This window comes from Triticum aestivum, chromosome 3B (assembly GCF_018294505.1).
Source record: "Triticum aestivum cultivar Chinese Spring chromosome 3B, IWGSC CS RefSeq v2.1, whole genome shotgun sequence".
Classification (NCBI taxonomy): Eukaryota; Viridiplantae; Streptophyta; class Magnoliopsida; order Poales; family Poaceae; genus Triticum; species Triticum aestivum.
The window spans coordinates 111285716-111302381 of NC_057801.1; the positions used below are offsets into that span (position 1 = coordinate 111285716).

The 16666-nt window shown below is 47.6% G+C and overlaps 1 protein-coding gene across 1 annotated transcript; it reads right to left on the reverse strand.

Moving 5' to 3' along the window:
* Positions 1-5249: 5249 nt before the first annotated feature.
* LOC123064988 (uncharacterized) lies at positions 5250-7445 on the reverse strand. The gene is made up of 2 exons (XM_044488366.1): positions 6897-7445; positions 5250-6736 (listed from the first exon to the last, which is right to left on the reverse strand). The coding sequence occupies exons 1-2, from the start codon at positions 6993-6995 to the stop codon at positions 5579-5581; spliced, it is 1257 nt and encodes a 418-aa protein (XP_044344301.1). The 5' UTR covers positions 6996-7445; the 3' UTR covers positions 5250-5578.
* Between the last annotated feature and the right edge of the window lie 9221 nt (positions 7446-16666).

Genomic DNA, 16666 nt, shown 5'->3' on the forward strand with positions numbered 1-16666 from the left:
CATAATTATCTTTGTCCAAACAAGAAACACTAATTAAGTTTCTATGACATGATGGAACAAATAAAACATCTCTAAGTAGAAGATTGAATCCGTCAGCTAACTCCAAGGAGATGTCACCGACAACTTCAACTTCTGCTTCAACTCCGTTTGCCACTTCAATGCGTCTTTCGCTTCTTAGCGTAGTCCACGTTGAATGGAATCCCTGTAAAGAATTTGCAACATGAACAATTGCTCCTGAATCAATCCACCAAGTGGATTTTGAAAACTGTTTATACAAGGATTCATTGACAAATGAAACTATATTGCTACCTCTTCTTGCCATGACTGACTTCAGCCAAGCAGGGAAGTCTTTCTTGTAATGCCCTTTCTTCTTGCAGTGGAGACAAGTGTCTTTGTCCACTAAGACAGGATGTTGCTGATGGTGATGCTGATAGGGAGCTTTGCCATGCTTTGAAGGAGAACTTTTGTTGTTTTGACTGTAGTTCTTTTTCTTGTAATCCTTCACATAGTTGAGTGAACCATCATGTGCGACTTTGAGTCTGTCCTCTTCTTGGACACATATTGCTATTGTCTTTTCAATGTCCCATGTTCCAGGTGACATATTATAGTTTACAACAAAAGTTTCAAAATTCTTTTGGCGGTGAAGCCATGACCAGGTGGACCAGGAGCTTTGGTTTGATCTCTAGATCCTCATCCATGGGCTTTAGCTTTGCTGCCATATTGCTCATCCTCAGAATGTGCTCTCTTATTCCATGACTACCACCTGTGTAGCGCTGTGTGACCAGTTGCTCTAACACTTGGGTGGCATATATCTTTGAAGAGCCAGTGAACTGGCTCTTTATCTTTGTAAGCAACTCCCCTGCAGAAGTGCACTCTGCAATGGAGCCCACAATGGTGCTCTCGATTGTATTCTTTATAAATGCCATGCACTTTTTGTTTGCATTGACCCACTTTTGGTTATCTATGAGGTAGGACTGCTCCAAAGGAGCATAGTCCCCCTTTTTTTAGCCCATGCAGCATCATCATCATTGGCCTCTCTTACTGGCTCTATGGGTCTGACCGGCTGTGGTTTCTCCAGAACCCAATCAAGATCAGCACAAACAAATGCCAGTTCAACTTTCTTCCTCCACTCAGTGTGGTTGTCACCTCTGAGTGTCGGAACTTCTTTTAGGCAACTCATCAAGTGAAAGCCTCCTTCTCCTGGTGCTGACGAGCTCGATCCAGCACCGGCCATGATGATAGCAGAGAGATGGTGAGGTGGTGGAGCTTCCTGTGAGCACCGCGCTTACCCTAGATCGGTAGGGTGTGTCGGTGGGGATTGTGGCAGTGATTAACGTCGTAAGTCGTGCCCCGGCCCCCACCTCTATTTATATAGCGCGGGTCACAGGGGCCCACCAACCATGGTTTGGTTGGGCGCCCCCGATCAGGGCGCAAGTCAGGGGCCCGTTCGACCCGTTGGGTTCGAACGGGATAGAGATCAATCTAACACTAACCACTTACATTTTGGTTCTACTACTTGTGTAAAATGTGATATATAAAACTTGCAGTATAGAAGTGTTCTTATGCCTTTAAATTAATTATGTGTTTCATTTGCAGGAGATGGACAGTAAGCACACGGCTAAAAACTTGAAACCAAGAAAAGGGAAATATATGATCCTGATCATCGATTGGCCTTTGCCTTGCTCCTTTTTTCCGTTATAGTGATTGGACAGGCAAAAACACTGTCGCTAAGCAAGTAAACATTGCTAGCACTAGTCTGTAGAACTATTGGACTTTGGTTTGATATGGCACTCTTGACAAGAAGTGAGTGATGAATAAAGGAGTGATGAATCAGGCAGTCCATAGGCATGTCATGAGGTCATTGAATTTGTTGGCTGGAACACAGCCGGGTCTTGTTGCCCTATTTCTTCCTCTGTTCTTGTATGCATGTGTGTTCATTTCATCTAGCACGCAATAAATCCACCAAAACCTATAATAGGAGTTGCCAGCACTCTATTTTTCGTTGATATATATTCTAGGTTTCCAATGATAAGCAAGTGTTTTCTAAGTGAAATGATGTCCATGTTATTTTGTAGGTCATGGCCATTCTCATATTCTTGGGTGCTTGTGTCGCGGCCAGCGTGATGATCTTTTTCATGAAGGATGTGAACTTCTGCGCCGAGTACTAGTGGCCGCCGCAGCCATGGCCAAGCTTGTTACATAGATTGTCTGTTTGATGGCCCATCTTTGTTTAGATGATGTGGATTCCTGATGCTCTAGTTACTTGTGCTGTTTCTTTGTTAATTTCATTTCGTCAGAGGTTGACTTGATGCTCAATTCTGAATATGAGTCCTTTGTAATGTATATTCAGTTTGAGATGTCATTGTTAAACTCCAGTTAGGTGAAACAGTAAGTTGGTTCAGTGTGCTTGTTGTTTTTTGGTTCATTGTTAATATAGTGCTTAACCCATTTAGTCAAATGGTTCTGAACCCATTTTTTTTCTCCAATACGCCAAGCTGGCGTATCATTGCATTGATAGGTAGAAAGAATACAAGGGTTGAGGACTCCTAGCTCGTACAAAGCAAGGTGTGCCAAGAGTCCGCATGAGCAGAAGAAGTGGGATGCTCAGCCAGGCTACACTAGGTTTACATCGCGTCGATTACAGCTTGTAGTCCTTTGGCACCGGCAGAGGCCCAGGTGCGCGCATCGTCCTGGATCGAAGCAAATAAGTGGTTGGCCGAGGGTTGCTGGAGGTCGAAGATGCAAGCATTCTGGTGCTTCCAAATGGCCCAGGTGACCAGTGGGACTAGGGACGCAAGGGCCTTCCGGAGTGATGCTGGGATGGAGCCAGTAGCGTCTCTCCACCAGTCGTAGAGGGTGAGGTCGCCATTTGTGTAAACAGTTTCAACCCATGCTTGAAGGCTTTGGTTTAGTTTGCTTTGGTTAAAATTCCCAGCAAGTTTGGTTTTGGTTGGGTGTCAAGATAGCTATCATGGGTTTAGTTTAGGTTCAAGTGTCAAGCTAGCTCACGTGAGTTTGGTTGAGTTATGGTTCAGGTATCAAACTTTTCTCAGACTTACATGTAACTGCATTAGGGTCGATCGATCAGACTTCCATCTTTCCTTGCTGCAAGTCCGCTCGCTGTTGCTCTCTCTTCCGTTCGTTGCCGCCATGATCAACAGGCTCTCCACTCACGACAATGAAACGGCAGCCACACATGCATATGAAACGACAGGATTAATCGCCCCTAATTTTCTCGCCTTCGGTTCTATATTTAACTGACCGACTCTTCCCCACGATAGCTACTCATCTTCTCCACGGCATTTACTCCCCCCCCCCTATGAAACACCTCTCCCTCTGCAATCTGCAGCTTCTCCACCAAATATTACCTCCCATTGCAGAAGTAATCGATGCAACTGCTCCCCGATTCATTGTAGGTGGCTTGACGATTCTTACTTGCTACTCCCTCCGTTCCTAAATATTTGTCTTTCTAGAGATTTTAACAAGTGACTACGTACGGAGTAAAATGAGTGAATCTACACTCTAAAATATGTCTATATACATCCGCATGTGGTAGTTCTTTGAAATCTCTAAAAAGACAAATATTTAGGAACGGAGGGAGTATGTATTATGGGTCCCTGGCCAGTCTCGCCTCCCAGAGTTCAAGTCGGCGCCTAGGAGGAACAGGTCAGAAGGATTCCAGCCTTCCAGTTAAGAGATTCTAGCTGCTGCCCCGCGTCCGATCTACTGGTCACCTTACTTCTTCCTGGAGCAGGGGGAGATTAACAGTTGTGTTTTTGGTTGAGGCCTTAGCAGAAACATAAAAAATATGTTGCCTGATCCTTCGAGGAGATCCTGGCTGTGATAAAGATGTCAGCCAGCAAGTGCTGGAAGGTGAAGGAACAACCATGTAAACAGGACGATTGACGAGGTACCAACTGAATATGTACCAGGAATTTACCATATAAGTTATATACTAGATACTAGATTAATTTGATGCTTCTTTTATCAAGAGCTTCATCATTTGGTTATCTTGCCGAACCCTTCTGTTTACAAGATTTGGCAAAATTGATGTCCGGAAAAGTACTTCACGGGGTTTCTCTGTTCAATGAGGTCATGGCATCCAACCCCACTGGCTGCTTCTGGAAACTGCTACAAGAGTATGCAACTTAATAGGTTAGTTGCCGTTCATGAGGTCCCCTGAAATCTTCGATGGTGTGGTATGATATCTATCTATTTCTGAACAACCATTTGATAATTCTTTTGAGACTTTTCCGCAGTTAGTAAACAAGTCCTTTAGTTAATGTAGCAGTTCATTATTTGCAAGTTGGAACTGAAGGAGTTCAATTAGTTTTTGATCTATATATTTATGTTACAGATTCTCAGCTATCAATTTAATTAGAACCACATGAACAATTTCTGGTTTATCTTTTCTGATAAATGTTATGTTCTTGCAGTCATCTATCCTTTACCTTGACATTCATGTCAACGAGGTAAATGTGACCCCAAATTCATGATTTCTGTTAATTCATTACTTCCCGGTCCCATTTACTTTATTGAGTCTCAAGGTCATTTTGTTGTTGAAGGGATTTCTGTTTGAACTTGAACCACTGTTCATCAGAGATATCGATTGGGCAATGACTGCAACAGTTTATCATCCGCTGTTGGGAGAAGCATTGGTCTATACTTCTATTATTGATTTACATGTCCTCTATCCATCTTGCAAGTATATACTTTTTTCATTTGCCATTTTTAAGTGCGATGCATATATCCCAGAAGTGTGCAATTCCAAAAGTTCTCCTCGCAGCACTAAATCTGAACCGACACACTACCAAGTGTCTTATTCCTGCAGTATATGGGTTATATTCGTCTTACAATCATGTATTAAGCTCATCCCTCTTTTCTATCAGCTACCCGATAGCTCATTAACAGTAACATACATAGGTGTCAAACTGCCGCAAACAAAAATTGAAGCGGCATACGGACATGCGTATTTTTTGGTATGATGAACAGATTGTCTTTCTGGCAGTAAATTTATTTTACAGTACCAGTCGTTTATTTTACAGGTACTTATATTCTGAGATCTAGAGCGGTTTCTCTTTGCAACAAATTATGCATAGCAAAATAATTTGTATGTATGAAATTGAATTATTATTTTTTTGAGGGTGAAATTGAATTATTTTGTAGTACAATAAACTTCGGGTCATTGCCGGAGAAGTAAATTATTTTCTTATGGGTCAGCATCTATATATGAAAAAAATTGATTTGCAAAAAAAAAAACTTCTCTTTATACTTTTTACAAGTAGTTTGCACAACCTCACAAAGATCCTACTTCAGTGATAAAATCCATTCCTTTTTCATATCTTATTGAAGGAGTCACAGCCATCTCTCTCTGGTTGCACGCAGCACCACCGCCACTAGCCACCGCGGGCAGCTCGTGTGCGCCGGCGGCGTGCTCCGCCACAGCATAACGCCAGTCACCACTTCAGGAAGACTCAACCAAGAGCTAACTGGATCATATACAAAGCTCCACGCATCTCTCCAGTCTCTCTTCCGGCCAGCATCGGGCGGGATCAGGTGGCCTGACTCTCAACGAAAATTACTGAGAAGCTGCTTTAGCTTGATGTATTCGAAGATTACTGAAGCATCCAGAATGAAGAGCCTGATTTTGGGAGGATGTGGCCTCACTTACCATGGCAAGCATAGGAGATCTATGACTATTTTGCCCACTCACTGTTGGAGCACGGGACTTCCAGTCATACAGCTCTTGGAAGAGTGATCTTTCAAAGACACTTGTTGTCTGGTGGCGCCTGAGCACAACCATACAGCCAAGGCTGCTAACTTGATCCCGAGAGAATGTTCCAATCAGTCCAGTCGATAGACCCTGCACCCAATACCCTGCAGTAGACAAGTGCCTCTTAGGTGGATAATAGGATGCTAGAGTCACATCCTGTGTCGTACCTCCACCCTTGCGCCCAGACGGCATCCCAAAACCTGCTATGTCATCGCTCTGTTTCAGGGCATTGACGTAGAGCATTTTGACGTTTGACACGATCCATTCGGGCGAATCTGATCCAGGAATTTCGAATATTGCTCTCAGTGGCTTCGGAGTTTCTCCTATCTCAAGATCACGTATATAGTGCATCAAGTTGAAGCTCAGTGTTTGCCATTGCCGAATCAGCATTGTTATCAGAGAATTCACGTACTCAAGGCGGCTAACATGTTTCAAAACAAGAGAAAGCTTGAGGGCGTCATAAGCCTCCTTAAGCCTTGGACCTTCGCAGAGGTACGTCTCAATTACTCCTAGAGATGTCCTCTTGGGTCTTCCATTACTCAGGATCACATCTTTCACAGCAACTACGAGGGATTCATGACCCACGTATAGCGATCCAGGGTCCCCTTCAGAAATTCTGTAGTGGTTTCCGGTGAAATTTAAGAGCACTGACCCTTTGATGTACTGTTTGCCTTCTGTACCAGGGTCAAATTCGATAGCTTTGTTTCCCAAGTAGTATCCTTTGAGCCACCACTCGTCACCTTTTATGACAAAAACAGCTAACAAGTTTCCCAACTGCACGACAACATAAACTGCGCCTTCTATCGGTGTCGTGCAAATTCTCTGGTGTGTTCCAAAAACTTTCGTGGCGTCGATCTTGAGGCCACGTTTGAAGCCCAGGGACCATACTGATCTTACATATTTGATATAGCTGCGCAAAACATCCATTGGCTCACCATCTAGGCTGAAATACAGTATATATTCCTGCACAGAGGTACAAAAAGATACAATTACATTAGGTAAATTATTTAGGGGTTGTTCCTAATTCTGAGTGAAGGATGATCTACCCTATTGAGAACGATAGAGTGAAACAAACTGATGCATTGATTTTTCGATGTCGAAACTGATGGATTGATGGAATTACCTTATCGACCGACTCCAGAAAAGAAGGGAGTGAAGGACGCGCGGCATTGACATGCGGCTTCTTCTCATGGGTCTGACGCTTCTTGCCACGGCGACCCATGACCGCGTGACGCAGCGGCGGAGGCCTGACTCCGGAGGCTTGAGGTCGACGGCGTGCCGCAGCGGCGGAGGCTTAAGGTCGACGGCGTGACGCAGCGGCGGGGCCTGACACCGACGGCGTGACGCAGCGGCGGGGGGCTGAGGCCGACGGCGTGACGCAGCCGCGGAGCCTGAGGCCGACGGCGTGACGCAGCCGCGGAGCCTGAGGCCGACGGCGTGACGCAGCAGCGGGGGCCTGAGGCCGACGGCGTGACGCAGCGGCGGGGGCCTGAGGCCGACGGCGTGACGCGGCTGCGGGGGATCGATTGCTTTCCGGCGGGGGGTGGGTAAGGGGATCCTTCTCCAAAACTTGGATCGACTGGATTCAGGCTCACGTACTAGGTTCACGCTAGGCAAGAAGATGCCGACTCCATGTACTCGGATTTCGATATCGATAGGTCCACCGCCATGATCTAGGTTTACAAGCGGAGCTACAATGTGGGCTGGCGTCAATCGGCCCCTATGACCTTGGCCCAAACCGTTGTATAGATACAGCCCAGTAAAGCTTTGTTTTTGGGAAAAGCTATCGTGCAACCGACTGATCACGCGCGCCGCGTTCGCCGGCTCCGCATCCGTCGGATCGTCTCTTTCATCGGACGGAAGAGAGCATCCCCGCTCCCACGGCACGCGCGTTCGTTTTCCTGAAACAGAGCCGTTGTTTCAGAAAAACGCCCCTGCAGCTGAAGCCGCAGCATGTGCTCGCTGGGTGGGGAGAGGCGACGAGGTCTGGATCTGGGAGGGCGGCGGCGCGGCCGGGGCTAACCTACCACCGTGACGACGACTTTGTCTTCGAGAGCGGCGGCGGCCGTCGACAACCCAAGCAGGTACGGATCTCCCTCCGGTGATTTCTCCTCACGCGCTCGCCCTGCTCCGCCGCCTCCCGTCCCCGCCCTCCCCGCGGCTCCTCCTCCCGCTGCTCCTCTCCGTCCTCCGCCTCCGCCGCCTGCCCCACCTCTTCATGTCCACCTTCAACACCCTCTTCGTCGCCGTCCCCAGCCCCCTGTCGCTCCACCCGCAGCTTCTCCTCCGCCTCCTCTTCGCCCTCTCCTCCATCGTCGCTGGCGATGTTGTTGCAAATTTTGCAACAGGGGTCTTGTTGCAGGAATTGTTTCTGCAACCCGGCCGTTGTTTCAGGAATTGTTTCTGCAATCTCCCATTTTTTGCAACATGGTAGTTGTTTTTGCAACGCAGATGTTGTTTCAGGAATTGTTTCTGCAACGCGGTCGTTGTTTCAGGAATTATTTCTGCAACGCGACCATTGTTTATGCAACTAGTTTGTTGTTTCAGGAATTAATGTGTCGGGAAGGCGACGCGCGCGTGCGAGGAGTTAGATCGGACGGCTCACGCGCGGATATCTGACGGCTGTCGAGGTGGTGGATGTTTACTAGACATCTACCGACGGACGCGTAGCGTTGCAAACAAATATGGAAAACGCTTAGTGTCAACCGACGGATTTTCTCTCGCTCGTCTGCCGTCTCCCACGGGCGACGCATGTCCCTGTGGGCCTGCACGGCTTTGCATCCTGCCTTATCTTCTCGTCCGATTGCTCCCATCCACATCTTTTGTTTTGTTATGCCTTCTTTCTTCCTTCCCCAGCCATACATCCTTCTCCATTACGCAAACAATCAGGGACCTGCTCGGAGATGTTGGAGACACCCACGAACAGCCCTTGCCCACCGGCCACGGCCATGGAGGTAGCATGCGAGCATACATGGCCATGCAAGCCTCGCTGGACATCACAACCCGACCGTGGGCATCCATGGAGGTAGATGCAAGTAGCAGCTAGTGGCTACAACAACAAGTGCCATGGAGGTAGCTTGCGAGCTCGTCAGACGACGGGACCAATGACGGGGATTGGCGGTGCTCGAGCTGGGAGTTAGGAGGATGGATGGCCTTGTGGTTGGCGGCGACGATGTGAATGACGGCGGTGCTGACGGCAATGACGTCACTTCTGTAACTTCATTTTCATTGATTTTTTTCCGCAACATCCGCTATGTTGCAAAAGTTTTTTCATAACATTATTTATGTTGCAAAAGTTTTTCCACAACAAAGCCCATGCTCCAGAAAAGTGAAGGCGATTTTTATTCTGCAACATCATTTATGTTGCAAAAGTTCCTTCCGCAACAACATCCATGTTGCAGAAAAGTGAAGACAAAAAAAAATCTGCAACATCATCTATGTTGCAAAAGTTCCTTCCGCAACAGCACCCATGTTGCAGAAAAGTGAAGACGATAAACATTTCTGCAACGACACCTATGGTTCAAAATGGTTTGTGCAACATGTGCTCTATTGCAATGATGGGACGGAGTTGGCCGTTGGATGACATCAAATCTAACGGTTGTTGGGGCGGTGGATGTTTTTAGATTATCCACCGGCGGATGCGTAGCACGGCCCTATTTTCTTATTATCTATCTATATTTTTTCAAGGGAAAAAGAGTTTATTCAAGGAAAAGGTTTGCTTTCAGCCGGATGAAAACGCTGAGACGCAAGCATCGCGTGTTGCACAACATGTGCCCCTCCGGGCCCATCCACCGCTCCCCTCCAGTCTGCCTTATCTCTTCACACCGCTGTCTCTCCTCCACACGTCTTCTTCGCTCGCTCTCCTCTCTGTTCATCATGCTGGAGAGGAGAGTGTTGGAAATATGCCCTAGAGGCAATAATAAATTAGTTATTATTATATTTCCTTGTTCATGATAATCGTTTGTTATCCATGCTATAATTGTATTGATAGGAAACTCAGATACATGTGTGGGTACATAGACAACAGCATGTCCCTAGTAAGCCTCTAGTTGACTAGCTCGTTGATCAATAGATGGTTACGGTTTCCTGACCATGGACATTGGATGTCATTGATAACGGGATCACATCATTAGGAGAATGATGTGATGGATAAGACCCAATCCTAAGCATAGCACAAGATCGTGTAGTTCGTTTTGCTAGAGCTTTTTTAATGTCAAGTATCTCTTCCTTAGACCATGAGATCGTGTAACTCCCGGATACCGTAAGAGTGCTTTGGGTGTACCAAACGTCACAACGTAACTGGGTGACTATAAAGGTGCACTACAGGTATCTCCGAAAGTGTCTGTTGGGTTGACACGGATCGAGACTGGGATTTGTCACTCCGTATGACGGAGAGGTATCTCTGGGCCCACTCGGTAATGCATCATCATAATGAGCTCAAAGTGACCAAGTGGTTGGTCATGGGATCATGCATTATGGTACGAGTTAAGTGACTTGCCGGTAACGAGACTGAACGAGGTATTGGGATACCGACGATTGAGTCTCGGGCAAGTAACGTACCGATTGACAAACGGAATTGCATACGTGGTTGATCGAATCCTCGACATCATGGTTCATCTGATGAAATCATCGTGGAACATGTGGGAGCCAACATGGGTATCCAGATCCCGCTGTTGGTTATTGCCCGAGAGCCATCTCGGTCATGTCTGCATGTCTCCCGAACCCGTAGGGTCTACACACTTAAGGTTCGGTGACGCTAGGGTTGTATGAATATGAGTATGCAGCAAACCGAATGTTGTTCGGAGTCCCGGATGAGATCCCGGGCATCACGAGGAGTTCCGGAATGGTCCGGAGGTAAAGATTTATATATAGGAAGTCTTTATTTGGTCACCGGAAAAGTTTCGCACTTTATCGGTATTGTACCGGGAGTGCCGAAAGGGGTCCGGGGGTCCACCTGCCCCGGGGGGGCACATGGTCTGTAGGGGTGCGCCTTGGCCCATATGGGCCAAGGGCACCAGCCCCAAGAGGCCCATGCTCCAAGGAGACTTGGAGAGGGGAGAGTCCAAAGAGGGGAAGGCACCTCCGAGGTGCCTTGGGGAGGATGGACTCCTCCCCCCTCTTGGCCGCACCCCTTCCTTGGAGGAAGGGGCAAGGCTGCGCCCTCCCCCTCTCTTGCGCCTATATAAAGGGAGGGGAGGGAGGGGTGGCCGCACCCATAAGCCCTGGCGCCTCCCTCCTCCCTGCAACACCTCCTCCTCCTCCCGTAGTTGCTTAGCGAAGCCCTGTTTGAAAGAGACCATCTTCATCCTACGCCACCTACAGATTTATAAACCTTAGGTCATCCACTTGAGGGAAATTTGCTACTGTCCTACAAACCTGTGCACTTGCAGCCCCAACAACGTCTACAAGAAGAAGGTTGTGTAGTAGACATCAAGCTCTTTTCTGGCACCGTTGATGGGGAGGCTAGGTAAGTGAAGGTATATCTTTAGATCTTGCAATCGAATCTTTTTGTTTCTTGTTTTAGCACTAGTCTAGTTTATAAAAGAAAATTACCAAAAAAATGGAGTTGAGTTTGTCTCATACGCTTCACCTTTTTAATATCTTTCGTGAGTATGATGGAAAGGATAATTGTGCTCAAGTGCTAGATGATTGAACCGTCACTTCAACTAGTGTGCAGCAGGGCACAGGAAGTTGTTCCTGTGGCACCTACACCAATTGAAGTAGAAGCTTATGATAGTGATCATAAAGTTACGGATCAAGTCACTATCGTACCTCGTAGGGTGACAAGGATGCGTACTGCTTCAGAGTGGTACAGTGATCCTGTCTTGAAGGTCATGTTGCTAGACAACAATGAACCTATGAGCTATGGAGAAGCGATGGTGGGCCCAAATTCCGACAAATGGTTAGAAACCATGAAATCCGAGATAGGATCCATGTATCAGAACAAAGCATGGACTTTGGTGGACTTGCCCGATAATCGGCAAGCCATTGAGATAAATGGATCTTTAAGAAGAAGACAGACATGGACGGTAATGTCACCGTCTATGAAGCTCGACTTGTGGCGAAGAGTTTGTCACAAGTTCAAGGAGTTGACTATGATGAGATTTTCTCATCCGTAGCGATGCTTAAAGTCCGTCGGAATCATGTTAGCATTAGCTGCATTTATGAAATCTGGCAGATGGATGTCAAAACGAGTTTCCTTACTAGTTTTCGTAAGGAAAGGTTGTATGTGATACAATAAGAAAGGTTTTGTCGATCCTAAGGATGCTAACAGGTATGCTAGCTCCAGCAATCCTTCCATGGACTGGAGTAAGCATCTCAGAGTTGGAATATGCACTTTGATAAGATGATCAAAGATTTTGGGTTTATACAAAGTTTATGAGAAACTTGTATTTCCAAAGAAGTGAGTGGGAGCACTATAGAATTTCTGATAAGTATATGTTGTTGACATATTGTTGATCAGAAATGATGTAGAATTTCTGGAAAGCATATAGGGTTATTTGAAAGGTGTTTTTCAATAGAAAACCTGGATTAAGCAACTTGAACATTGAGCATCAAGATCTATGAGGATAGATAAAAAATGCTTAATGGTACTTTCAAATGAGCATATACCTTGACATGATCTTGAAGGTGTTCAAGATGGATCAGTCATAGAAGGAGTTCTTGCCTGAGATGTAAGGTATGAAGTTCAGACTTAAAGCTCGACCACGGCAGAAGAGAGAGAAAGGACGAATGTCGTCCCCTATGCTTCAGACGTAGGCTCTATAGTATGCTATGCTGTGTACCGCACTGGAAGTGTGCCTTGCCATGAGTCAGTCAAGGGGTACAAGAATGATCCAGGAATGGATCATTAGACAGTGGTCAAAATTGTCCTTATAACAAATAAGGACATGTTTCTCGATTATGGAGGTGATAAAGAGTTCGGCGTAAAGGGTTACGTCGATGCAAGTTTTAACACCTATCCGAGTGACTCTGAGTAGCAAACCGGATACGTATAGAGGAGTAACCATTTGGAATAGCTCCAAGTGGAGCGTGGAAGCAGCATTTACAATATGACATAGAGATTTGCGAAGTACACATGGATCTGAATGTTGCAGACCCGTTGACTAAAACCTCTCTCACAAGCAGAACATGATCAAACCCCAGAACTCATTGAGTCTTAATCACATGATGATGTGAACTAGTTTAATGACACTAGTAAACTCTTTGGATGTTGGTCCCATGGCGATGTGACCTGTCAGTGTTAATCACATGGCAATGTGAACTAGATTATTGACTCTAGTGCAAGTGGGAGACTGTTGGAAATATGCCCTAGAGGCAATAATAAATTAGTTATTATTATATTTCCTTGTTCATGATAATCGTTTGTTATCCATGCTATAATTGTATTGATAGTAAACTCAGATACATGTGTGGGTACATAGACAACACCATGTCCATAGTAAGCCTCTAGTTGACTAGCTCGTTGATCAATAGATGGTTACGGTTTCCTGACCATGGACATTGGATGTCATTGATAACGGGATCACATCATTAGGAGAATGATGTGATGGACAAGACCCAGTCCTAAGCATAGCACAAGATCGTGTAGTTCGTTTTGCTAGAGCTTTTTCAATGTCAAGTATCTCTTCCTTAGACCATGAGGTCGTGTAACTCCCGGATACCGTAAGAGTGCTTTGGGTGTACCAAACGTCACAACGTAACTGGGTGACTATAAAGGTGCACTACAGGTATCTCCGAAAGTGTCTGTTGGGTTGACACGGATCGAGACTAGGATTTGTCACTCCATATGACGGAGAGGTATCTCTGGGCCCACTCGGTAATGCATCATCATAATGAGCTCAAAGTGACCAAGTGGTTGGTCACGGGATCATGCATTACGGTACGAGTTAAGTGACTTGCCGGTAACGAGACTGAAAGAGGTATTGGGATACCGACGATCGAGTCTCGGGCAAGTAACTTACCGATTGACAAAGGGAATTGCATACGGGGTTGATCGAATCCTCGACATCGTGGTTCATCCGATGAAATCATCGTGGAACATGTGGGAGCCAACATGGGTATCCAGATCCCGCTGTTGGTTATTGCCCGAGAGCCATCTCGGTCATGTCTGCATGTCTCCCGAACCCGTAGGGTCTACACACTTAAGGTTCGGTGACGCTAGGGTTGTATGAATATGAGTATGCAGCAAACCGAATGTTGTTCAGAGTCCCGAATGAGATCCTGGACGTCACGAGGAGTTCCGGAATGGTCCGGAGGTAAAGATTTATATATAGGAAGTCTTATTTTGGTCGCCGGAAAAGTTTCGCACTTTATCGGTATTGTACCGGGAGTGCCGAAAGGGGTCCGAGGGTCCACCGGGGGGGTCCACCTGCCCCGGGGGGCCACATGGGCTGTAGGGGGTGCTCCTTGGCCCATATGGGCCAAGGGAACCAGCCCCAAGAGGCCCATGCACCAAGGAGACTTGGAGAGGGGAGAGTCCAAAGAGGGGAAGGCACCTCCGAGGTGCCTTGGGGAGGATGGACTCCTCCCCCCTCTTGGCCGCACCCCTTCCTTGGAGGAAGGGGCAAGGCTGCGCCCTCCCCCTCTCTTGCGCCTATATAAAGGGAGGGGAGGGAGGGGTGGCCGCACCCATAAGCCCTGGCGCCTCCCTCCTCCTTGCAACACCTCCTCCTCCTCCCGTAGTTGCTTAGCGAAGCCCTGCCAGAGTTCTGCTGCATCCACCAGCACGCCGTCGTGCTGCTGGATCTTCATCAACCTCTCCTTCCCCCTTGCTGGATCAAGAAGGAGGAGACGTCATCCTCTCCGTACGTGTGTTGAACCCGGAGGTGCTGTCCGTTCGGCACTAGGTCATTGGTGATCTGAATCACGGCGAGTACGACTCCATCAACCCCGTTCCATTAAACGCTTCTGCTTAGCGATCTACAAGGGTATGTAGATGCACTCTCCTTCCCCTCATTGCTGGTTTCTCCATAGATAGATCTTGGTGACACGTAGGAAATTTTTTGAATTTATGCTACGTTCCCCAACAGAGAGAGCCATGGCGATGTCGACCAGCCGCCCGCGCTACAACAACCAAGCAGGAGCGACGACGCCCACCACCTGATGCATCCCGCTGCGCACACCGATGTGATGCTGCAACTCTGTGGGGCGACGCTCTGTGCACCCCTGCCACACAGCACGCAGGGGGAGGCGACTGAGGGAGTCCTGGATTAAGGGGTCCTCGGACAGTCGGACTATATGCATATGCCGGACTATTGGGCTATGAAGATACAAGATAGAAGACTCCGTCTCGTGTCCGGATGGGACTCTCCTTTGCGTGGAAGGCAAGCTTGGCGGTTAGGATATGAAGATTCATTTCTCTGTAACCGACTCTGTGTAACCCTAGCCCCCTCCGGTGTCTATATAAACTGGAGGGTTTAGTCTGTAGGACAAGAACAATCATAATCATAGGCTAGCTTCTAGGGTTTAGCCTCTACGATCTCGTGGTAGATCAACTCTTGTAATACTCATATCATCAAGATCAATCAAGCAGGAAGTAGGGTATTACCTCCGTCGAGAGGGACCGGACCTGGGTAAACATTGTGTCCCCCGCCTCCTGTTACCATTAGCCTTAGACGCACAATTCGGGACCCCTACCCGAGATCCGTCGGTTTTGACACCGACATTGGTGCTTTCATTGAGAGTTTCACTGTGTCGTCACCATAAGGCTTGATGGTTCCTTCAATCATCTACAACAACGCAGTCCAGGGTGAAGCTTTTCTCCCTGGACAGATTTTCGTATTCGGCGGCTTCGCACTGCGGGCCGACTCGCTTGGCCATCTGGAGCAGATCAACAGCTATGCCCCTAGCCTTCAGGTCAGGTTTGGAAGCTTGAACTACACCGCCGACATCCGCAAAGACTTGATCTTCGATGGATTCGAGCCCATGACAGCCACGCCCTGCCGCCACGATGAATACGACCTGAATCTATCATCGGATTGTGTGCAGGAGATAGCGCTTGTAATCGCCCTGGCCCTAGATCCAGAACAGAGCGCGCCATCCAAGGACGGGAAGCTCAACCTCGCCATGGAGGCCGCAGACTTAGTGGCGCTAGAGCCGAACACAGATCTGACCTCCAACGAGACCTGTGTCATCGGGACCTTGGACTCGTCTCCGGCCATAGGCTCCGAACCACGTGTATGCGCACCCATTGACCAGGCACCGATCTTAGAGTTCAGCTCCGCGGACATCTTCCAACACTCACCCCTAGGTGACATGTTAAACTCATTAAAATCTCTCTCCTTGTCAGGAGATTCTTGGCCGAACTATGTCCGGCTTGAGTGGGAAGCGGACGATGAAGAGCTTCGTTACCCACCCACCACCCACTTGATAGCCACTATCGACGATTTGACCGACATACTTGATTTCGACTCCGGAGACATCGATGGTATGGACGACGATGCCAGAGAAGAACAGGAACCACCGCCCACAGGGCGCTGGACAGCCACCTCCCCATACGACATATACATGGTGGATACACCCAAAGAAGGCAATGACGATGAAAAAAGGACCCAGTTGAGGATAAAACTCCTGGAAAGTAGCCAAAGCACCGACGTCAGCGGCGCCGCTCGAAACCACGCCATGGTAAAAATAGCGATACCGGCACAAGAGGGAATAACACCCCGGACGACACCGAAGACAATGAAGAAACCGCGGACCCAGCAATGGAGCAGGACGAGCAAGGTGATGGCGAACATAGTCCGGGGCCCCTGTCCGATCACAGCAATGCCGAAGACTCCAATTATCAACCTGTCTCCGAAGAGGAGAACAGTCTGGATGACATGCATTCATCATTTCGAAAAAACAATTGGAACAAGAACACCTCCACCAGATACTTATCGCCACCGCGAG